The sequence below is a fragment of the Strigops habroptila genome, chromosome 5 (genome assembly GCF_004027225.2).
Source record: "Strigops habroptila isolate Jane chromosome 5, bStrHab1.2.pri, whole genome shotgun sequence".
Lineage (NCBI taxonomy): Eukaryota > Metazoa > Chordata > Aves > Psittaciformes > Psittacidae > Strigops > Strigops habroptila.
In genome coordinates, this window is record NC_044281.2 from 57,921,440 (window position 1) to 57,945,269 (window position 23,830).

General features: G+C 42.1%; 1 protein-coding gene across 4 annotated transcripts; it reads right to left on the reverse strand.

The window, feature by feature from the left end:
- Positions 1–1,862: 1,862 nt before the first annotated feature.
- Positions 1,863–23,654, reverse strand: ERCC3 (ERCC excision repair 3, TFIIH core complex helicase subunit). 4 transcript variants are annotated; one of them, XR_004389910.1, is made up of 15 exons: positions 23,584–23,654; positions 23,199–23,488; positions 21,943–22,179; positions 20,290–20,339; positions 18,824–18,968; positions 18,451–18,615; positions 17,159–17,363; positions 15,811–16,125; positions 14,498–14,682; positions 12,266–12,468; positions 8,783–8,879; positions 8,481–8,598; positions 7,373–7,491; positions 3,264–4,705; positions 1,863–2,888 (listed from the first exon to the last, which is right to left on the reverse strand). XR_004389910.1 is itself a non-coding variant. In XM_030485902.1 (15 exons), the coding sequence occupies exons 1-15, from the start codon at positions 23,600–23,602 to the stop codon at positions 2,754–2,756; spliced, it is 2,352 nt and encodes a 783-aa protein (XP_030341762.1). In that variant the 5' UTR covers positions 23,603–23,654; the 3' UTR covers positions 1,863–2,753. The 4 variants fall into 4 exon arrangements, 3 of the variants coding, with proteins under 3 accessions (XP_030341762.1, XP_030341761.1, XP_030341763.1); XM_030485902.1 differs by having other exon boundaries at positions 3,264–3,416; positions 23,283–23,488; XM_030485901.1 differs by having other exon boundaries at positions 3,264–3,416.
- Positions 23,655–23,830: the final 176 nt, after the last annotated feature.

A 23,830-nucleotide genomic window follows, 5' to 3' on the forward strand; every position in this document is an offset into this window, starting at 1 on the left:
TTTATTTCAGCAAGGAAACCTGAATTACGTCCAAGATCACACCTCCTCTGTCCACAGACTTCCAACAAATAATATACTTACCCTGAGTTCACCGGCCCCTGCCATCGCTCAACTAAAACACATTTTGGCCACACCAATCTGTTATTTTGCCCCTAGTTTAACAAAAGCCCTAGAGCAAACAAATCCTTTCTGGGTAATCATCTATCACTGTTCATTTGCAAGTCATCTGGATCCACGAACTGTACTGTGCCTTGCTTGCTGCAGTGTTGTGCCATCATACTCCCGCGGGGATGCAGGCAGCATCTCAGAAAGGTATGTATACAGCAGCGCAGGGGCAGAAAGCAAGATCATCTTCATGTGCACCATTTTCAAGGCAAGCATGGAGTGCTTAGCCATATTGTTTCCAGAGTCTACTTAGCAAGGGATCTTGCAATCCATTTGTGCAAGAGAAGCCTTGGCCAACAAGAGCATATGATAAAAGTGTGTGAGGATCTGACTGCACTCTAACAGAGCTGGGTCCCAGATTCTTTGGCTTCAGGCTGCGGAGCAGCGAGAGCTCACCATGTACTGTCCGGTCATGGTGAAGTGTTACAACTGCAGCCTGCAGTACTGCTTCAAATAAAGACACTCACCTGACAAAATACAGTGCTGAGTTTTGAGACCGATCAAGACAATTTAGTTTCCTAAAGGGCTGGGATTACAGATGAATTCTGGAGCAGTCTATTGCAACCGTTGGGTGAGCACTGGAACACAGAAGTAGTGAGGAGCCCGTACAACAAATGCTTCAGGAACCAGCTACATATCTCAGCAACTGACCCCTCTCTGGAAAGCAGGACTGACCATATTCCAGTACGGATGCTACTGCGCAGAGCTGGAACTGTTTTGTAGTGAGTAAACACACACCAGTCTGACACTTGCAGCTACAGTATGGTTACAGCAGGCAGTAATTACTGCAGTAATCATATCAAAGTAATTACATCTAAAATTTGAATACCAACATGCTATTACTGAAGCATGGAGTCATTCTTACCTTGTAAAACTATTATCCTTTACTTGATGCTGGCAGTACTGCATCCCACACAGACCCATTACTTAGAAAAGTATAGTCAGCATAGCAAAGATTTACTATGCTAGAACTAGAGCACTGTCCAACATCCATCTACTACTTGCGCCGCAGTTACAAATATCACTATTAAGCCATTTCCACGTTTAGTAGTTTGGTTTTGTTTGCTTGTTTTTTCCAAGTTGATTTAGAGTGGAGAATAGTTCCAAAGCAATTCATAAAGCATGTTATTAGAATTATGCAGAGGGATGCTGTCTGACTTGCTCAGCTATCCCACTGTCAGAGACACCTGTATTGTAAAATACAATTTTTCTACTGCTGCCACAAGAGCTGGTCCAAACCACTATTAGAAGTAAATAATGCTGTAAAACTGGGGAGAGGAAATCGGCACCAGAATACTGCACATTGATCTCTTCCATATAAGCCGCTCAAGCACTGTCATGGCTGGTCCCTGTTTGTGAGGCAAAAAGCTCAGAATAGGAAGAACCATGCATTTGGGGTAGGGCTCAGAGACTAAACCAAGTTTAAACTGAACCAAGTCAGTTCCATTTTCAGAATTACATGATTCTGATACAGAGACTGAAACCAAGCACCATGTGTTCTGAATTGCGCTTCCAGTAGTTCTACGTTCTCAATTTGTGAGTTTATGCTAATAATAAAGAGTATTTTTCTGAAGCACATTTGTCATATAACCAGGATAGCTCTACCACACATACTCATTCCAGTAAAGAATTATACTAACGTATTTTGAACCAATAGATCAATGTTATTTCATAAGGTGTTCCTAAAGTTCTACAAACTCTCAGCAAAACCCCCCACCTCATAATACAATACCAAGTAGCATAACCATTACAGTATTAATCAGATGATATTTAAAAAGTGTTCTGCCACAAACCACCACCTCTCCTCAAATATTTTAGAAATACACAGCGCTCATTAAGAAAAGAACTCCAAACCTGGGAATCTTTCCTTCAGCCTCTGCTTCCAACTCACCTTATGACATGTCAAAACACTTTTTGATTCAATAACTTCTGCTGTGACACTGCACTGTTTAGCAGTTATGATGGTTTTATTGCATGGTTAATAAATGTTATATAAAGACAAGGGAAACAGCTTTTACTTCAGCAAGTTCTCAACAGTTGAAAGAAAAATAAGTGGAGCACAGAATTTAATTGTATTTACTAATACTGTCCTTGAGTTTACTTTGGAGACATAGTCCCTCTATGCCTCAAAGTTTTCAAACTTCAAAATGTTTCCAAACAATTTGTTAGAATTTTAAGACAGGTTAACTCATAAGTATAAATTAGCTCCTAGTTTTAAAAATATTATGTAAAGTGCTCCTATCAGGATTTGTTCACCTAAATGAATGATTTTTACTTAAGCATTTAAAAAGCCAGTATTTTGTTGAACAGACACAATAGTCAGACAAATAACAATTCAAACATCAGTACAAACTTCATTTTCCAGAATTCTTCTGAAAAAGAAAATCTTCAGCTGATAAAAATAAATTCTATTAATTACCCTGAAAACCAAAGATGTATGACCAGGATCCAGTCACTGGATAGTATCTTTCCTGTGGTAAGATTTCATTGTGCCTATATAGTTGCATATAAAAAAAGTCTTTAGTCCATATTCTTAGTTCTGGCAGCCAGAGTGTTGATCCGCAGTTTGAACACGCACTTGAAGGACGTCATTTCCGGAAGCGTTTGAACAGTGGGTGGATGTGTTTATTTCCAGATGCCTTACTCCGTGAAGAGTGGTATTCCATGTAAACTGTATCATCTGCTCCTGACATAGAGCTCATTGTGCCCGTACGACGTGACATCTGCAAGAGGAGAAAACACAGATGTCAATGTGTGATTGGACAGATGTGTGATTAGATAGATACTCTAACCTAGCGATGCCTGCTGGCTGCTGAGCAGCGTTGTTCATCTAGCGACTGTAATGCCAAAAAACTTTTCAAGTTTTTTTCTCAAGGATTTCTACAAAGAAAGTCAGTGCCTGCCACTCGCTGTAAGTATACCTTAGAGTGGAAATTCCTAATGCACTTCATCACAATGCCATGTAGGTAAACATTAACCCAAAAAAAATTAGTTACCACATAAGAGAGTATCAATGATGCCATCGCATTTAGAATGAAAATGGAATCATCTAGTTCTGTCACACTTGTGGTCATCCTTTTCAAAGCATTCTTCATTACCTGAGTAGACTTTGAACCGTATTCTCCAGCAACTACTTCCTCCTCAGCATCCAGGTCAGATGCTTGCAGGACTTTCTGCAGAAGCTGCTCCTCTTCTTCTTTGGTTGAAAATGAAAGTTGTTCTTCTTCCATGCCTGCAAACTTTGTTACTACCTAAGAAACAGATCACAGTACAAGGTACTCTTGGAGTACTCTTGGAAGTGCCTTCAACTTCTATTAATGGTTTGAACAGCTTAACAGTATGAATAGCACAGATACATATAAAATCTTCCAAAGTGGTGTACATACACATACATCACCCTCCACCCCCCCTTGCTGTAGTCTAGCTGGAAATGCAGAATACAAACCTTTGGAAGAAAGAAAGAAAGGAAAAATAAAAGCTCTGGACAGAGGATGTCAGCCAAACACTGTCCATACCGCCTTGATCAAGAACCTGACCAAAGCACATACAGCTCACATGCACACTGAACTTACTGCAAGGTCAGCTTCATGATGTGGGCTCTACATTTGTCTAGTTTAAGAACTAGTGCTTTATATATAAGAAAAATAATTAACTAGATTTACAGACACTGAGAATTGTAGCAATAAACACTGAGGAATATGGAAAAAACCCCCACAAACTAACAAATTGAGATGTATGATCAGTTGCTGAGAAACAGTGCAGCGACCTGCAACAAAGCGGCAGCAGAGCAAAAGGACTCTTCCGATGTTCATGTACTTACGCAAGATAAATTAGCTGTTAGGTTTGTTCTCTTTGAAATTCTTTTGTAACTCATCTGATAACCCTGCACGCAGGGCACATGCCATCTACTGGCAATATAGTGCCATATACTCCATTAGCCGAAAAACCTCCTCTGAAGAACTGAAAAGCTCTCAAGCTTCTGTTCTAAAGTTTTACAGTAGGCAGCTTGCTTTCTTAATTAGAGGTATTTTTAAAATTTCACAAGAATTTTTCCAGCAGTTAAACACATTCTGGTAAACACGTTTATACATCAGAATCTCAGTTTTCCCACGTGCAGAGGTACTGAGAAAGACATTCTAATTAAGCCATTTCCCTTGGTTATGTAGTATTTCCCCTCCTCCTCTTCTTTTTCCAGCTTACTTCCCAAGTCAATACAATTACAAACTAGTTACCTCAGTAATCTGGGCTGGATCGGATCACAAAGACTGATAAAAAAGAATATAAAACCATCTTAAGGTAAAATAAATCCACACTGGCCACAAAGTACTGTTTTTGAAAAACAAGAGACATGAAACCCTAGAACAATCAATCAATGTTGCGGGCTGTTGTCAATGGCAATTTCTAATTCGAAAATGGATGTCCTTCTGAGAAATGTCCTAGATTTAAGAATCCATTCGGGGAAGCAGCCTGTCCTATTATATGGCTAAAGGAACATATAGTCTCCTTCTTGTTTATTCAGAAGGGCATGTGCTATGATCACCTAAAAAATAAAGAAAAAGGAGTCACAAAAAGCAATTTTAAATTGCAACAGCCCGCTTCCAGTTGTGGTTGCAAAACAGTGCTAATGTGATTCATAGAATGGAAAGAATTCCCACTGCATCACCATTTTTTTTAAGCTGTTCAACAGATGCCAACCTTAAAGTCATCCCCAATTCTTAGAGTTATGCTACTGCTTTAAAATTTAACATATCCTACATTAAGCCTCTAAATAAACCCACAATATGATAAATAACTAAATTAAGGTTAGCTAACAGAAAAAACCCCACGCAGGAAGTTGTAATGACAAGGCTCCTATTTAAGAAGCAAAGACAAAAGATGTGATTTAGCAAAGCAGTATTATTCCAGTCCTCTTTTTGGTGAAAGGCATAGAATGGAGCTATTGAGAGATGGCGGGAAGAAAGCAAGTCCTAGAAAAAAGCAAAAACTTACCTTTTTAAAGAAGTAATGATTTTTTAGTAATTTAGGAACAAAAATTCTGAAGTAGAGAACATCAGCACTGAAATAATCACCGAAAGATAAGGTAGAGTCTCCATATTTGGAAGAATATGGAAGGCAAACACCTGCTGGGAATGACCCACATATAGTTGATCCTGGCTATGTTGCTATAGATGGTTTCTTGGAAGTTTCTTCCAGCCCTATTATTCTTCGATGCCAGCTATGACTAAGGCTTAAACTTTGTCAAACAGAAGAAAATAGATATTCTAATGTTTTGTTCCTAAACTGCAAATAAAAACATCCCAGTACTGGTCAGCTAAAATGTTGCTTCAGAAACTCAGCTGCCTCTTGCACTGCTTTCCCCCTCATATTACACCAGAGCTCCTAGTCCTAGATCTTCCTTGAAAAATAAAATTCTTCTATTTTAACCTCTTTATTAGTTCCAAAATCCAAGGCATTCAAATATAAGTAAAGGGATTTTTCTAATCTTCTTGGCTATAGCCACATAGGTGCATTTCCTGTAATTAGTTGCAGCTTAGTACTGATCCACAGTTTTGTCAAAATACATTCACTACAAAGCAAAACAATGTTTAGAAGACTGTGACATGCCTGATTTGGTGTAAGGACACCCTCAAAGCTCTCTTTAAAGGGCCACTTATTAGAGAGCAATTATTTACTTCAGCATAGCTGCAGTTCAGAGAGGTTTTACCCGCAGGGACATCCTGTACTGCATTGTCTCATGAGGCAAAGCTCTTGCACAGCTAAGCTCGAGTGCAACCCAGCAGAGGCTGTTTGCCATTGCACCTTGTGCAATCCTTGCTCGATTCTGTCAACACCATAAGCTTGAGCTTGTCCCCCAAAGGCACATAGGGAGCCTTAGCTCTTCTTTTTCTCAGCAGTGTTCCTTATTGGGAAGGCTTTTAGTCAGCAACGTAAACTCCAGTTTTGTAAAAGAATAATTTACCTAAAAGCAAGAATTATCGTGATGCTCTGTTGCCTTTAACAATCCAACAGATGACCACACAGAGCAGCCCATGGATTAAAAGAAAACTAAATGAGATATATCATGAAATCTATAAAAATAGGGGAGCCTTGGTAGAATGACATTTTATGTTTGGAACAAGATGATGCAGACATACATAAAAAACCAAGTGACCAGTTTTCAAGGATGTCTGGAGAAATGAGACAGCATTCAGTCCTTTACAAAAGGGATTTTAGGGGAAACTTCTGCCTTTCAAGTCATGGCTCTGTTACTTTTTCAACACTGAAATGTTCTCTGTTTCGAGGAGTATGTTTTAATTATAGGTAGGAAGACTGCTACTCTCCAGGAAGAGTATTTTCCTGCAGTTAATTCTGGCATTTTTTAATCAATGAACATTCAACCCAGTGATTTTGGTGATATACTTCATTCCATGCAGAGAAGAGTTACAAGAGGAAGGTCCAGCTGTTGGTGGAAATAAGCACAGTCTGAAGACCTCCATCAGCCAGAACAGTTTCTGCGAACACAGAGCCACTGTATCAACACGTCTGCATCCTGCCTGATTTTCTGTACCACTGCAGGCTCTGGAGCGCATTGTGGAAATGGTGCGCAAGATTAGTATGCGGACAAAGATTCCTGAAAATTATTTCTTTTGGAATGGGTTGCTAGACTCTGCAGACACTTAACCAGAGTCACATGTATGAATGTAGGATGGATGAATCCTGCCCACTGTATGTTCTCTTTAGCCACAAGGAAAAAGATTTTCTTCCAATAGTGAAAAACTAGTCTGAGACTGGAGTTCTTTGGATATTATTTGTGATGTTTTGGAAGTTTTCTGGATTACTGCTGGCAACGACGACATGAACACCTATCAACAATGCTTTATACACAACCAGTATGATGAGGTGTAAGAGAAAGCCTGCACAGATGGACAATTGCAAAGCATAAATATAAACCAACCATGCAAGTAACAGGCCGCTTCACTCCCCAGAGGGTGCTTGGTTTGAAGTTAGAATATTTACCTTTCCAGAAGCTGTACTAAGCTACTTGTATCTCCCCCACAGTAATATAGATGGATAAAACAATACTGGAACAGTTCTTGCTTGTGAGCAAAACCTTCATTAATACATTCCACAACTGGAATTCTCAAGTATTTGACCTAGTACTAACATGAAAGAATATGAAAGTTACATTCTCAGGCCACAAATATAATAAATAGAAGGAACAAGTTACCTTGAAGCTATAACCTTGATCTACAAGAAACCGTTGTCGTTTCGTTGAATATGCCATTTCCTGAGTGTCTTGGGAGACAAGAGAATAAAAAAAGGCATTGTATTCCTCTGCAACCATGCCTAGGAGACAAAGACACCGAGTAAGTACTTCCATTTGGAACACTGCAGCAAAGAACAACAAAGGACTGAATAGTGAAAACAGGTGTTTAAATAAGTTGTCTCTCCACAAAAACAATTTGCAAAGTTTAGCTCCACTCAGACCTTACATTAAGTGACAAAGTACACAGCATGGTAACTCCTACCCTTGTTCTGACTAACTTGAGAAGGGGTAAAAAGGGAAAAACAGAAAGGGAAATGTAGACTCCCACTTATACTGGTGCTCTGAGAAGAACCTGCTTCTTTATTCTGCTAGACAAGGTGAAAGATAGGATTTTTCAAAGTCTTTTGCATAAAGAAGTAAAAAGTCAAAAGCGAGGACTGCAATACATGTCGAAAAAGCTCGACAGAGAAAGACAAAGCTTTATCAGTGTAAACTGGAGTTTGCAGTGGTTTTTCCATTAAAAGGCAAGACAAAGTTCATTTGCTAAGAATTCCTAGGGCTATTTGAAGACTGGGATATACCAGGCTGTGCACCAATTTATTTTTTGAAACTTACAGTCCTTTAAGATCTATTTCCCAAACAGCATCGGGGTCTCTTTTAAAGTCCAAGGTTTCACTAAGACTTTGTTAAATCACTAACAAGGCTTTTTTACACATTTTCAAACAAAGCCTCAGCTGTAACTAGCACAAACCGCACATAAAATAAGTGTCTGCAGATCTCAAGCAGAAAGTGTATTAAGACTCATTTTTCTAAATGAAAAACTCCTTGGATATGTTTTGCAAAAACACAACCAGTTGGAAACCAAATCCCATTTTTAAAATAATCTGGTATGAAAAACGTGCCTTCTGAAGACTTGCTTTTTAGAGTTAACAGTATGATTTTTTTAAAAGGATTTCATGTTGAGGAAATTATCAAGGAATGAAGAAATGAAAGAACCACCAAAGAACAAGAAGTTCATTTTTCTTCAGCTTCTTTTGTCCTTTGGAAGCCTTACCAACCACTCATTTACCTTTTTTGGCTCTCAGCACTCGCCCCAGTCTTTGAGCCTCCTGTCTTCGAGACCCACCATGGGATGAAATCTGAATCAGAACATTGGCTTCCGGCAGATCGAAGGAGGTGTCACCTACCTGTAACAGAGAAGCAACCTCTGAGCAGTATCTTAGTTCAATATATCATTAAAAAGCCTTAATACAAAGTACACCTCTGTGAGCTGTGACACAACGACGTCAAACACACAATGTGCATGTGTAACTCTCAAATGAAGTTCACTCTGAAGATAGGTACAAGGACACACTCAGTGTCCTCACTTACCTTGGAAATGAAAATAGTGTTGATTTTTGGATTGTGCTTGAAGTTTTGTAGAATTTGCATTCTTTCTCCCTGTGTAGTGGGACCATATATATAGGGTCTGAAAAGAACAGAACATACACAAATTAAACCAATTAAAGTTCTCTCAAACATTTCTTATGAGGTACAAGGATCCCATGGCAAGGGAGCACAGGATGCATTTGAACTGATATAAAAAAACGCCCAGATTTTGGCACTTTACAGTTACAGATTACTTTTAGTTCATCTGGCTCCTTATGGCAGCAACCCAGTTGTTTGTGGAACCCTCTGCAGCAACGCAGGCTGCCAGAAATAAATTCTGACAGTTACAAATGTTTTGCAATTACATGCACCAATGAAGCTCTATATCCACACGCTGAATACATTTGTTAAGCCCACATGAAAGGCTGAAGGCAGCTGTTAAAATAAGACATTTTTTCCCTCAAATCTACTGAGTTAGCACGTTGACAGCTGCAACCTTTGCTTCCTATTTAAGCACTTGAAAATCCAGGCTTCTTTATCAATTACATGCCAAGTGTCACAAGCTGGCTGCTGGATGTTCTGCGAAAATTATTTTTGCTTTTGAAGCTAACCTTTTGGCCCTCCTAATACCTTCTGGACTTACTGAAATGAAAACAAGGTCCCAAACATTCCATGGCCACGAGCAGCTCACAGTGGCATTTCACCTAAGGTTTCTAACATCTGACAATGAATCTCGTGGAATCTATCTCAATCCAGAAGGCTTACGCAAACTCTCAGTCACCCACAGACTTCACGAGTAACTTGGGCTACTATGAATTTCCCAAGGTTCTCTCTAGACTCCGGCTGTTTTCTTCCTGCTGAAGCAGAGTTGGTTTTGTTTATTTAAAAAAAAAATAAACAGCAAAAAAAGCTAACAATGGCAAAGCCCACATAAAAAATGAGGCACGCAGGTGTCCACAGCCACTGCTGCTCCAGCTGTGGCACTTCTTTTCCAAATGCTCGTTAACAGTGAGCATCTCAAATAATAGGAATCAAGTCCTCCAATTTGTTTCGTTCACACTTCCATACATTATTTCTAACACAATGAACCAACCTCAAATGTTGCATTTAACTTTCACTTGCACATACATGGGTGGTAGCTGTACATGCAGTGCACAGTACTAACGTTTTCTGTTCTTATCAACTAATCCCTGTGCATTGGCTCCTCTTGCTTTCTTTACTACAAACTTTATTCTAGCTTTTATTTTACCATGCAATCCTAGTCACTTTTATTAATTCTTCTATTTTGTGTACTTAACCAGATCTTTAGGAAAACACAGCTAAAAGATGAAAGTGGCGAACAAGTCAACTCTGAACCATTATTACTCAAATAGTAGCATTTATTAATATTTTAAGCCTTATTTAAATTTTCATTTAATATTTAAATTGTGATGATTTTAAAACCCCAAAACTTAAATGGAAGACTTAAACTGAAACTAAAGCATTTGTGAGCCTTCTGCTTCTTAAAGCACCAGAAGGGGTTCAAACACACTTTTCAGTTAAGAACAGAATAACCCAGAACTCCTGGCTACCAGTCCTCCATTTTAACTCACCCAGATCCTACTTGACAACGATTCATTTAAGAGCATCCAATGCCAGACTAACTTCAACTTTTTTTTTTTTAATTAATCCTTTTCCTCACTGCAAGACATTTGAGGAATTTGCAAAGATAAATCCCTCTCCAACTAATTGACGTAACTGTCAAAACCACAGAGGCATAGTCCTTCAGAAACAGTGATTTAAACATACTAATAACACCAGGCAAAACCAGCCAGCATATGAGCTATGCTATACTGGACAGACTCGTGACAGAGTAAAAGCTGGCTAAGCAAATTTGAATTCTGTGGCCCCCAAAATTGTAGTAAAAATAATTGCTGTCATGTGCATGCATGGTCTTTGCCTGCCAGTACCAAGGGAAAGGGGGGGGTAAGGGAAGAGCCAACAGAGACAGCCAGATGATGGCCACAGTCGCCCCCTCCACCTGGGAGCCACCCACCCTACATACTTCAATCAGGTCATGGGAAGTGCAGCGGGAACTGTGCTCCTGCTGGGCCAGCACAGGTAGAGCAGACAGCCTCAGCCAGCACCACTGGGCTGCTCTCTCTTCCCTACACGTGTAATTTCTATCCAAATTAACAGTTCCCTGTGTTTCATCATGCTCAAATTATGATGGAAAATTCTCTGGTTAAAATAAAGACTCCCTCTCCTTTATCCAGCACTGCAAGCCTCCTTTCTTTCTAACACCTACAGCTATATAACCTTTAGCTCCATAAATGATGTGAGGAACAAAGAATTCACTCGAGAAAGTGAAAAGTATTTCTTTAACTGGTTTTCCTGCCATGCTTTTACAGCATCTACTCCACTTAACAACTATTGTGCTACTTCACAAGCACTTGCTCTCAGCATCACCTTTGCTAAAGGCTTTTTCTGCGGTGCACTGAACACTGCTAGAGACATTCCAGAGGCATCATTACAGCTAATCTCTGTCCAGACAGATTAAAAAAAATGATGAAAGAGACCACGGGTGCTGGAATTCATCCAGCGCCATTAGCTCTGCTTGCTATTTGATGTCACAGCAAGCCAGCACAATATGGCTGTAAACTCCAATCATGCATTTTGGTAAGTGTAACACTTGTTTGTGGCACTGCTGAAATTCCTAGACATGTAATCATATACAGTCAAAACGCCCCACAGCTTCCAGCAAGCAATGTGTTATTTGGGCTTGTCAAAGAAAGGATGAGGCCAGCTTCTGTGCTTATTTTCCCCAATAATTGCTCTACGCCTGATCCTGGCAAACATTCTCCCCGACCATCCCTCCCCAAACCTGACAAACACACTCATGCTAACCCCTCAATAAACTCTATTTGTACAACCTTCCATAACTGCACTTGCATTAGAGTCATCTAAATTGGCTGAGGAGCTCAAGGGAGCAATATCCTCTCATTTATCAAACAATTACAAGTATCCCCAAAAAGTCGGTCTTAGATTTTTTTTTTTTTTGACAAGGCGGAATGCCCTGGGTTTGAAAAGATCTTGAAAGATCCAGAGGGTGTATATTTGAAAACCTTTGTCTCAGAGAGACAGGAGAAACTACCATCCATGAAAGAAATAGTCCTGCTGATATTATTAAAAGCCTCTCATTTTTCCGCTGGATTTTAATAATCATAGAATGGATGGAGACTAACGGTCTCTCACAGAAATCCTGAATGAAAACACCTCTGAGACAAGTGCTGAACAGATTCTTTCCAAACAGTTCTACAACAAAATAATGGTGCAGTGCCAATCCATAAAAAAAAAAAACCACCCTCCTGAGGTGTTTTTATATAGGAAGATTGGAGTTAAAGTATTACAAGAAATATCTAAAGACTACTGAAAGCTGCGAGATTACAAGGCAATTTTCCAGGAGAGAGGAAAACGACAGTGTCATTGTTAGTTGTGAACACTTACTTCCCAAGTCTGACTGCATACTCCTTCAGTGCAAAGACATTGTCGGAAAATACGATGATTTTATCATTCCGTCGCTCATGAAACTTAATCAGGAACTCACAGGCTCTAAATTTATTTGGGTTCATGGTGTACAGCAGTTTCCGTTTCTTTGTTTTGATAGCTACGTATTCTCTGTAAAATTCAGGTGACATTGGGCACCAAACCTAGAATTAAACACACACACACAGATAGAGTAACCCTCTGTTATTTATTTTACTCCAGTGGGAATTGAAAAGATACTGGGGGGATGATAATGCATTACGACTTTCTGAACAGCACAGACCACATCTTAACACAGTAATTTCTGAACCAAAATGAAAGCTACTGGTTGGGGTAGCCTCCAGCACTGCCAAACTGTTTAACCTCATTCATATTCTGGCCTTCCAAAATGCTTTGGCAGTGAGATCCATGACAGAGACAGGCAGCGGGATTGGAACAAGACTGGAAGATATTTCCTTTATGTTTCATACTTAATTTTACTGAATGCTTTTTTCAGAGCAATAATTAAGGGATTGAAGTGTCAGTGTAATCTGCCTGCCTCAGCAGTTAGTTTTTTACCATCAAAATTTTAATCCATATTCTGAAAGCGAAGAGACACATTTAGTCTTCACTGCACAACAAATTTACCAACCTTTTTTCATACATATATTTTTCACAAAGGAGTGACCTTGATTTTAGCAGCTGGTTCTTTGCCTTTGGTAGCCCACCAAATGTTATTTCAAAACATTGACTTAAAGAATATAAACTTGCAGAATTTTCACATCATTCAGAACAAAGGTAGCCCATGCTTCACTTTTCAATGTCTAGAGGGTAGTTCAGGGACTGAGAAGAATCATGCCCCTCAGGCACAATCAAGCAAAGTGCCTAAACAGTCTAATTTGAATTTGCAGACCGATTATTCACCCTTCAACCTGCTTACTTTCTAGATGCTCTTTACTTGCATTCTACTGCTTAAAAATAGTTGTGGGGTTTTTCCTTCTACAACTCCAGTTTGTACAAAAGGAGAAGAGCTGACCTGCATCTGCAGCTTTTATTCCAGTACCAGAGCTGGGAAGAATTACACAAAACTAGCAAGACAGGTTTAAAAAACTCCCCAAACACCACTTACAAAAAACCAACACAAAACCCCCACAATCAACAACAACCACTGCCAAATAAACAAAACCCAAACACGCACAACTGAAAAAGCAAGCTGAAAAAAACCAACCCAGGAAAAACCCAAAAGACATTTAAGTTACAGAAGTCTACCATGGCATGTTGTGGCTGCTAAAACTTCACTTGCATTCAATGGGAGTCTGGAAAAATTAATGAAAAGGAAACTCACTGATGGCTACACAATAACCACATACAGCTCACCAGTGATTGAGGGCTTCGAGAAGTAACAGGTATGCCTGCCCTTGTTTTACACCCTTCCCTAAGTATCTTCCTCGACATTTATCAGAAATGCTATATTAAGTTAGACCTTTAGTTTGACTCAGAAAGGTTTCTTGAACGTTCTGATGTGCCTGTGTGAAAGGTTTCCACTTCTCTGGTACCGGATTGTTCTCTCATCCATATGTGGGAAAGAACAGAGGTCACATCATTATATTGCAAATAGTAAGATTCAGTCCTATGTTTTCAATTTTCACCCTCGTGCATTCAGGCTTGAAATAAGCAGATGTTTTTCTTATGGCTTTTAAAACTTTCTACTATCCTCCTTTGTTTTAGGAGTTACAAGAATTTTCCTCAAACAACTACAGACTGTCTACTGGCTGAAGTCTCTAAAAGGCAGCTTCCAGCATACCGCCCGATATCAGCCTCATCGTAACATGGTGTTACGCTACCACAGAGAACTGAGCTTAAGGTATCAAGTCAGGCCAGACAACACGAATGTCAACTGCAGCGAATGAGGTCTACAACACTGCAAGCACTGTTCACAGTTCCAAACGCTGGCTTGGAGATGGCCAATCAAGCACCACAATCCTGGCAAACAGCGTGCTGAAGTCACCCTGAAGAACACATCCATGGCTACTGGACTTGCCACATGTTCATATTGACCAGCAACAGCCTTGCCTGAGCGACAAAGCACGTAAGAAGTCATACGAAGCCTGTTTTTCCCAGTTAAATACTTACAATTTTATATATCTTCTTACAAAAAAAGAAGTTATAAGCATACTAAATAAACACTAGTAGTACCAAAAAGCAGAGCTTTACCTCAGCACACTGGACTTTAGCAATGTAGCCATTGTTCTGTAACTCCATCCAGTTGGCTTCATAGAGCTTTGGTCCGATCAGGAAGTTCAGGTCAACAATTTTATCATCTTCTCTGACCAGAGTAGCTGTCAGCCCCAGTTTACAATGAGCTTGTACAATAGTGAGAACACGTCTGAACATCTTTGCTAAAAAATGCAAAACAGATTTTTCTGTTTACTTTCCTGAATGGGTTTAGAAGACAAATACTGCAATTTAAAAGAACATTTTTGTCAACTCCTAAACACAAATCAAGCACAGTGCTGGGAAATGTAATCCCATCTCACATACACTTCTAACAAATCTGTGTTACAGCAAAATTGCCCAGTGATTGCAGCTTTAGTTTACATCTTCAGTGTGCTCTGAAAATCCCATTTCCTGAAAGTTAATATATCCAGAGGTTACATGGCTTGTTTTAGATCATATGGATTTCCCAGGAAGAACTATGACACAAGGACTCCTGGCTGACTGCCACATTCAGGACTTGTATATCGCAGAATTACTGCAGAACTCAGCTTTGTGATTGCGAGAGATCACAGAGGAGATTCTGTACCTTAATTTTTACAAAACCAAGAAAGAACAAAAGCGAAAGCACGGTGGCAGCAACATGCTACTGTGATAAAACGGCAGGTAATCATCAAGGTCTGCTTCCGAAATCCACCGTTTCTGTAGATACCAAATTATATATTCAAATGCAATTACGAGAACAAGCTAGAGCAGCTAACAGAATCCTGAATGGTATTTTTAGCCAGGATTATTCCACAGACACTTTAATACTACATTATTGCTTTCCAATAGTATAGATCTCAATTACAGAGTAATATCAAATACAGCAGCTATTTCTAGACACCAATTGTTATGGTTACTCGTATTTTATTGAATAGAAATAGATACTAAAAGCTATCCTACAGTGCCACTACATCTCAGAAGAAAAGAAGGCAGAAGAATTCCTCCCCTGTTCAAATTTGTCTACAGCAAAATTATACAAATGTAATTCATAAGAGCACTTTATCAACCTACACAGAAGGAGAAGGCATTTGTATTTTACACTGCCATTATAGAAAATACAGGGTCTTATTTGAAGGGTTTCAGAAAACTCATGGTCAGCTACACTGTGTAGTATCAAGGGTAAAAAAAAAGACAAAAAAGAAAGTAGAACGAGGCAGTTTACTTGTCTCACAACCCTAAGCCAGGGGTTTACTCACTATATTAATCATGAGAAAGACAGCAAAAAAACACTACTTCTAAAAGAGCATATTTGCACACCATTTCCTTACCAGGGATAGTATGTACTTCATCAAGTATCATAAGGCCCCACTCCTGACTTTTAAGCCACTCCATTACTCTTTCTGCTTCCCAGGATCTTTTCGTCGTATGTCCCAACATGGAATATGTGCTGATGGCAACTGAACAGCCAATGGGCTTGTCCTTGGCATCAGAAGTGAACCGACATATCTGACTGTCATCGATGGTGGACCACATCTTGAATTGGGCTTTCCACTGCTCTACAGACACTGCGGAATTACAAAGGACCAGACACCGCTTGCGAACAGTACATGCAGCTGTCACTCCAACTAGAGACTTGCCAGCACCTGCACGGAAGGAGAGTGATATTCATTAGTCACCTCTCAGATATGAACGCACTATGAGAGGGCAAAAAAAAAAAGAAAGAGCAAAGGAAAACTGCGAGAGGATGTGAAATCACGTAAGGACAAACTCTTCATTGTTTCTTTACTGTAACAGTTTTAAAGAAATGGAGTATTCACTTCTACTGGATTGTCTACTGGACACGTAACTGTATTTTCCCAAGAAAATAATTGTAAACAATGGCTCTGCCTATTAGAAGCAATCTTTAAATGCTGTTTTAATTTCAAAAGCACATTAAATTGCAGGTGGCTAGACAAAGCTTCCTCTAGGGGTGGATCTATCCCACTGCCTCCCGCCAGCTATGTGCATTCCCCTACAAAGCAAGTCCTTACATCTTTCCATTCTTCCTTCACACTTCTTCCAGCTCCCCTTATACACTCTCTCAGGCACTCGCTATCTCTCCCATGTGATTTCTCCACCCCAAATACCAAGGGCACTCGCATGCAGTTTCGTGTTCCCTCCCTTTCCCATTGCTTCCCATAGGTGGTCCCAATCTGCTTGTTCCTCACTTCTTTCTTAAGCTCCCCCTGCCCAGAAATGGTGCACACAAGTTTTCTTCCTTGCACCCCTCTTATCCCATATTCGCAAGCCCAGTCCCCCCCAGTCTCCCTATTCCCAACCAAGGTAAAAAGGATTCCAGTACCAACAGCTTTACGTTTCACTGGAAGACAGACAGAGCTGATGCAGAGAGAACAGTGAAAGCACGAATGACAGCCTGAAGCTATCACAACCACAAATCAGTCCTTCAGTCACTACAGGGATACCGACAGCGCTGTTGAGCAGTCGCCTGGCAGCTCTATTAACCAAGCTCTCCCTCACCACAGCCCCGGAACCCAATTGCTAAAAACCTACGGGACTCTGTATGCTGGTACCCAGCCCCTACTACTGTCTGAAATCCCAGCAGCTGTCATATTTGGAAGTTCCTTTACTACAGGCAAATAAAGAACAAACCCCCTAAATCCCAACTCAGGAACTTACCACACGGCAAGACAATAACACCAGATCTGGCTCGCCCATTTCCAAACATCTTCCTTAGGCTTTTCTCTTGATAGGGCCTGAGGACAGCTGTAGGTTTCAGGTCTATATTAATATCAGGATTCACAGAATCATTTCTGAAATCATACTCTGCCAGCAAGGGGTAATCCAAATGGATACAACGCTTCTGAAGTTCTTCAATCATCTCCTGAAGAGGAAACAAAGCTTCAGATGGTAAATTCTCCGCATCTGAAGTAACTTTTTTTAAAAACCAAAAAGATTATCCTGTATCACGTGAAGTTACATTTATTTTTCATGCTCATGAAGTCTGCAAGTGTTAAAGTTTATTCCAAGACCATTGTGATCACCCCTATCGCCCTCAAACATTTAAATAACACTCGATATTAGGAGAGGGCTGTTTAGACAGACTAAGAACATGACACATTAGTCTCAGATGGGTTGTTTATCCGCAGTGACTAAACTACACCCTGAAGTCTTGCAGCAGAGCTCAGGAACAGACACAAAAGGCTCTGTGTTACACAGGACCTACCAAAGCTGCACATCTGTTAACGGGAAAATCTCCATACCCTGGTAACGCAGTTATTCCACACAATAACAGGCTGATTCAATCACCAAGAGGTTGTTGGTTTGGTTTGGGTGTTTTAAAATAAACAAAGTAGCTACTAAGTTATCTGGCTTTAAAATTCCTGTTTCCCCCACTAAGGCATCCAAAACCAACTTGAGAAATTCTACAAAAGCTCTGCAGGACAAGCCAGGGCTGTGCTCCAACCTCCAGCTCCTTTCTTCAGCTATGAAATCAGAACCCCCAAAAGTTCCTTCTGCAAACATCAGTCACAGAATAGAAACGGGGAGGGAAGGGAGAGCAAAAAAAAACATGCTCTGAAACCAGCAGCAGATTTGCCCTCCATTGAATCCTTGCTGGTCTTGCACAAAGCAACACTAAGCTGTGCATGATGGGAACCCCCCTTAGTTGGGGGTTGGAGTAGATGACCGTTGAAGGCCGCTTCCAACCCAAACTATTCTGCGATTAGTCTCTAGAGATTTTCTCTGGCCTGTGAGCACTAAGCCTTGCAGGCAGGGAAGGAAAGATTCCCTGCTGCCCTCTGTACAGAAGAGGAAGATTCTAAGATTTAGGAAGGTAAAAGGAATGTCGATGACTTCCAGTGATCTCCCCTATCAAACCAAGGGCCACAGTACATTAAGTTCTTGTGCTTATTTTCAAGTCCCAGGTGCATTCCCCAGCGCTACAAATGCAGAGACCAAAACACTCGTACCTGCTTGACTTCAACAGACACTGTCTGTGTTTCCTCCTCCTCCTCCTCATCTTTGTCCATCTGTTCATAAAACTCAAATAAATCAGCTGGGACATCTGGCTTATTCTGAGCATCTGTTTCCTGTGAAGTTGATGGACCAAAGCCACCTTCTTTGGATTTGGCAATCTGAAATGGACACGATTTTCACCAAGAGTTTCATTAGACACACAGCCCCTGAATATGGGCTCATCAAGGAGGCACAGATCATTGCTGACAGAACCAAAAGCAAGTGATGATCAAAGAAACGAATAAACAAACAAACAATAACCCCTCCAAACTACTCAACAGTTTATCTACTGTTCATGCAGTAATTGTAAAACATGCCCAAACATACCGCTGATTTACTGGTGAATGTCTCTGTAAGGAACTCTGTTTCGTCATCCTCAGCATCAGCTTTTATTCTTAGGCGACACTCTTTAATTACTGGGTCTTGGAGAAGCTGCTGAATGACATCAGGGAAGGTACTTTCCACAAAGTACCTAAAATGAAAGGACAAAGGAGAACATTTTTATGAACTAATCAACTTACAGGAAGAGTGGCACAGATGCTTAAATATATAACTATCCTACATGCACTCTCAAGTATCCAATCTTGGGGTGGTAACTTAAAGCAATTCTGGCAATCCAAATTTTAAAAAGATGCTTCATACCAAAAGCATCATGTACTCTGCAGTTATCCAGCTTGCTCAGATGTTCCCTAACACAAGTGGAAAACTGCAGCAGAACTGCCTAAAGAGAGCTTATTGGTGACATGTGACACAAGTCCATTTTTTTGGGACTGAACTGAGGCAAGTCTATGAAGACACTGGATGTGGTGTTTTGAAGTCCTGCCCACAGGACCAGAAAAAGTCAAAACCCCAAAACCTCCAAAACACAAACCATCCAAAATTTAAATTAGTGCCTCCTGAAATTGTGTGTCACCCTGAAGATTCATCAATAATGATGCTGGTTGGAGATCACAGTTAAAATATGAGCCAAGTTAAGCCTTAAGTGACATGGGAGATATCTTCTTCTCAGAAACACCCAGGAAGAGGACAAAATCCTGCTAGTAATATTTGTGTTAGTTCTACCCAAAGCAGCAGCTTCAAAAAAGCAGCAGCACAAGCAGTGTTAGATTACAGTACCAGAGATTACCTATGGCTGTCAAGACAACAGAAAACTTAGCAAAAGAAATAAAAGGAGAAAGAGAAAACACAGGCAAGGTCCAGTTGCAGGCTTTGGGGTTTTGCCATCTCCTTCCTTTCCCTCTGCCTATCACAGAATCACAGGTTGAGATAAAACTGGTTAGCTCTAAACAAGCTGACCTCCCAAGGTCCCTTCCAACCTTATCTTCTAGGTTTAAAGCAAACCAGATTCAAGCCAGCACCAAGCACACAGCTCTTGCCAATCAATCTGCTCAGCCTGCCAGATAATGGATTACGAATTGGAATATACAAGACTTAAGGACAGCTGTGGAAAAACTTGTCTGACCAGGCCCATGGAAATTCGGAAGGAAGGCATGAAACAATTACCTGAAAACCTTAAGAATACATTGCAAGTCCAACCAGTAATGAAACAAGCTCGAGTATCAGATTTCCAACATACTTTTAAAAGTTTAATGACAAGCAGGAGTATCTCAGGACAGCCAAACTGAACTCACTGACTAACGTATTAAATACTTCCAACAACTGAAGAAGTGATATTGATAGATGCTCCACTCAGTGGGGAGCTGAAAGACTCAACAGCTACTGAGACCACTCATGCATGCACAGCTGTGCACTGGAGTCTTCCTCTGCCACAGTAGTTAGAAGCAGCCACTCACCTGTTATGCTTCAGTACCAGCTTCACCTTCCCATAGCTGACAGTACACAGCTAGAAACGAACAAGAGCAGTCATTAGGAATGGGCAGAAGAGCGATCCTGTGTTTGGGACCAAGTGCTGCAATGCAGTTTAGGTCTTTGTGGGGAAGCATAGTACCATAGAACATTTACTTGCAAGGTTGTAATGCTTACAGAAGAAACCTAAAAAGGAATTTTCAGAAGATCCACACATCATCTCATGCACATCAGTCACAGATATTCAGTTTTTATATCCAATTCCATCAGCTTCCAAGACTTGCAAGAGCATACTCACAAGATAAGGCAGGCTCTGTTCTCTTTTATTCTGTCCGGCTATTCCAGACTGCTTCCCACATTCACAGTCTTCTTCCAGAGCAAATCTGAGGAAACTTTCCCCATGTACAATTCCTACTGGCTGAAAATTCGGATAAGCTTGGGGATATTTTTTATTTTTAAAAAAGGTATAAACTCCACACGGGCTATACTGTAAAAATTACATGTGCAGCAATACACTATCGAAGGCAAACAATAAGAGAAAGCCTCTGTTCTCTTGTGTCCTGGTTTTGGCTGGGTTAGAGTTATTTTTCTTCCTAGTATCTGGTGCAGTGCTGTGTTTTGGCTTTAGTCTGAGAACAACACTGATAACACACCAATGTTTTAGTTGTTGCTCAGTAGCACTTACCTGACTCAAGGACTTTTCAGTCTCTCATGCTCTGCTAGTGAGGAGGGGCACAAGAAGCCAGGACAGAGCAAAGACACCTGCTCTGACCTGAACTAGCCAAAGGGATATGGGTATTCCATACCACAGAGCATCACGCTCGGTGTAGAAACTGGGGCAGTTGGCCAGAAAGGACCAACTGCTTGGGTTGGGCTGGGTATCAGTCAGCGAGTGGAGAGCAATTGTACTGTGTTTCAGTTGGGTTTCCTGAATTTTATTCCTTCTTCTCTCTTTTTTCGGTTCCTTATTATTGTTATTGTTTCTATTATTATGTTGTACTTAATTTAAATTATTAATCTGTTCTTATCTCAACCTCCAGGTTTTACCTTCTTACAATTCTCTTCCCCATCCCACCTAGGGCGGGGAGTGAGCAAGTGGCTGCCAGCTGGGGTTAAACCACAACATCTTGAAACAGGGACAAAGTAAGATGATAGAACCAATGAATGATTAAAAAAAACTTCAAATCAATTAAGCAGAGGCAGCAGAAATTATAGAATCATAGAATAGTTAGGTGGAAAGGACACTAAGATCATCTAGTTCCAACCCCCCTGCCATGGGCAGGGACACCTCGCACTAAACCATGTCACCCAAGGCTCTGTCCAACCTGGCCTTGAACACCGCCAGGGATGGAGCATTCACAACTTCCTTGGGCAACCCATTCCAGTGCCTCACCACCCTCACAGTAAAGAACTTCTTCCTTAGATCTAACCTAAATCTCCCCAGTTTAAGTTTAAAACCATTATCCCTTGTCCTATCACTACAGTCCCTAATGAAGAGTCCCTCCCCAGCATCCTTACAGACCCCCTTCAGATACTGGAAGGCTGCTATGAGGTCTCCACGCAGCCTTCTCTTCTCCAAAAGGATGACACTAGTAGCAGTGCTTTTGTCAGCATTTCCAGTGGTAATAAAATAGTCTTACCTTGATAAACTGAATTATTCCATCTGGGACACCGGTCTTGCTCAGTTTTTGTAAATACTCTATGATGTCGCTTGTCTGCAGACCAACACTAACAGCGGCATACAGCGAGTAAGCAGTCAGCTTGTACTCATGAATGTGGGCTGGTCTGCACACAGGCTCAGCAATGGCAACCAAAAAATCCTGTGCATATTTGTAAAGTGGAGAAAAGGCTTCGAGAAAAATATGACCATCAGGAGCCTGCAGAAATAAAGAGAAATGCTGAAGGGACAACAGTGTCACTTGAACAGGATGAGGAATTTCCTGTACAGCAGCCACTGTGATACAGAGACAGGCCATGATTTAGCAACTAACACACCATAGGGTTTCAAAAGAAGTGTTCACCCTAACAACGAAGTCACAAGAAAAAGAAGAAAGGAGACACAGGAACAGGCAACTTTTGTCTTCTGAAAAGGTTCAGACATTGATTTGTCCATGTCCCTTCCATGACACTAAGATAAACCACACCCAGATCAATTAAGCTTTCCCAGACTGATACGTGGGGGTATTTTATCTCTTTTTTAATACTAAGCAAAGTGTTGAGCAGAGGTTAGATTCCAGCCCTGGTCCTCTGAAACAACACAAAACTCCTCACTCATTTTACACGGAATGCACGGAGGAGGAAAGACAGCACTTGCATGTCACAGCGTTCAGTAACAGGCGCCCTGCAGACACTGGCAAAGCAACCACCTCTGCTTTATACGCTTGCACTACCGGCAAAACCTTGGACAGGTTTATGTTAAGACTGCTTTATTCCAACATAGAAACCCTATCGCTGTGTCTGCAACAACAGACCCCACTCGTGCCATCAGCCAACGCAGCCACTTCCACCAGCCGTTCTACCTCGCACCCAGCAGCAACTAGCTTAAGGCACTCACTGCCCTGTCCCTACATGGCGCAGCCGCAGCCCGGCGAGCCCGCGCGGGACGGCAGCAGCTCCCCGGGGCTCTCCGAGCTGCCCCCGGGCAGGGCTGGCGGCGTGACCCGGGGCCGCCTCACACCTGAACCAGTGCAAATCCCGCTCCGGGGGCGCTGCCCAGGGCAACCCCCGGCGCTCGCCCTCCACACCCGCGCACACAACCAACCCATCTCTTTCTTCTTGGCGCCCGCCCCGCACCCGAGAGCGGGGCCGGCCTGGGGGGCGCAGTCCCACCACCTTCATGGGGCGAGGGGAAAACCCCACCTGCAGCAGCCCGGCCACCTGCCCGCCCGCAACGCACCTCACTGCGCGGCCGCCCGCAGCGGGCACGGCCGCCACTTCTGCGGGGAGGTGAGACGGGGTGAGGGAACGGGGCCGCACGTACCACCCAGAGCGGACGCGAGGCGTGGTCAGCCTTCAGGGGCATCTGATGCTTGTAGTCCTTGGCCCCGTACTCGTCCAGCTTGGTGCCGCTGTCCTCCACCTGCTTCCCCGCCGCGGACGGCACCGCCTCCTGCGACTCCCTGCCGGGAGCTTCGTCTTCATTGTCTTCCTCGTCCTCGCAATGGCGCTTCTTGCACTTCTTCTTCTCTGCAAGCAAAGCCGGAGCTGTGACACGGCCCGCGGCCCCCGCCACGGCCACGGCCCCGGCACCCCCCAGCACCCCCCGGCCCCGCGCCGCGCACCCCGCTCCTTCCTGCCCATGGCCGCCGCTCTGCCCCGCGCCCGCTGCGCCCGCCCGCGCGTCACTTCCGCCGCGCCGCAGGGGAGGAGGCGCGGAGCGGGGAGGCCGCGCCCAGCGCCATCGACTTTCTGTTCCCCGGGCCGCTCCCGCCGCGGGGGAGGCGCGGGCGGGCGGGGAAACAGCGGCTCCGGTGCTGCAGGGAGAGAGCGGGCCGAGAGCGGGGAAGGGCGGTTAAAATAGTTCATACT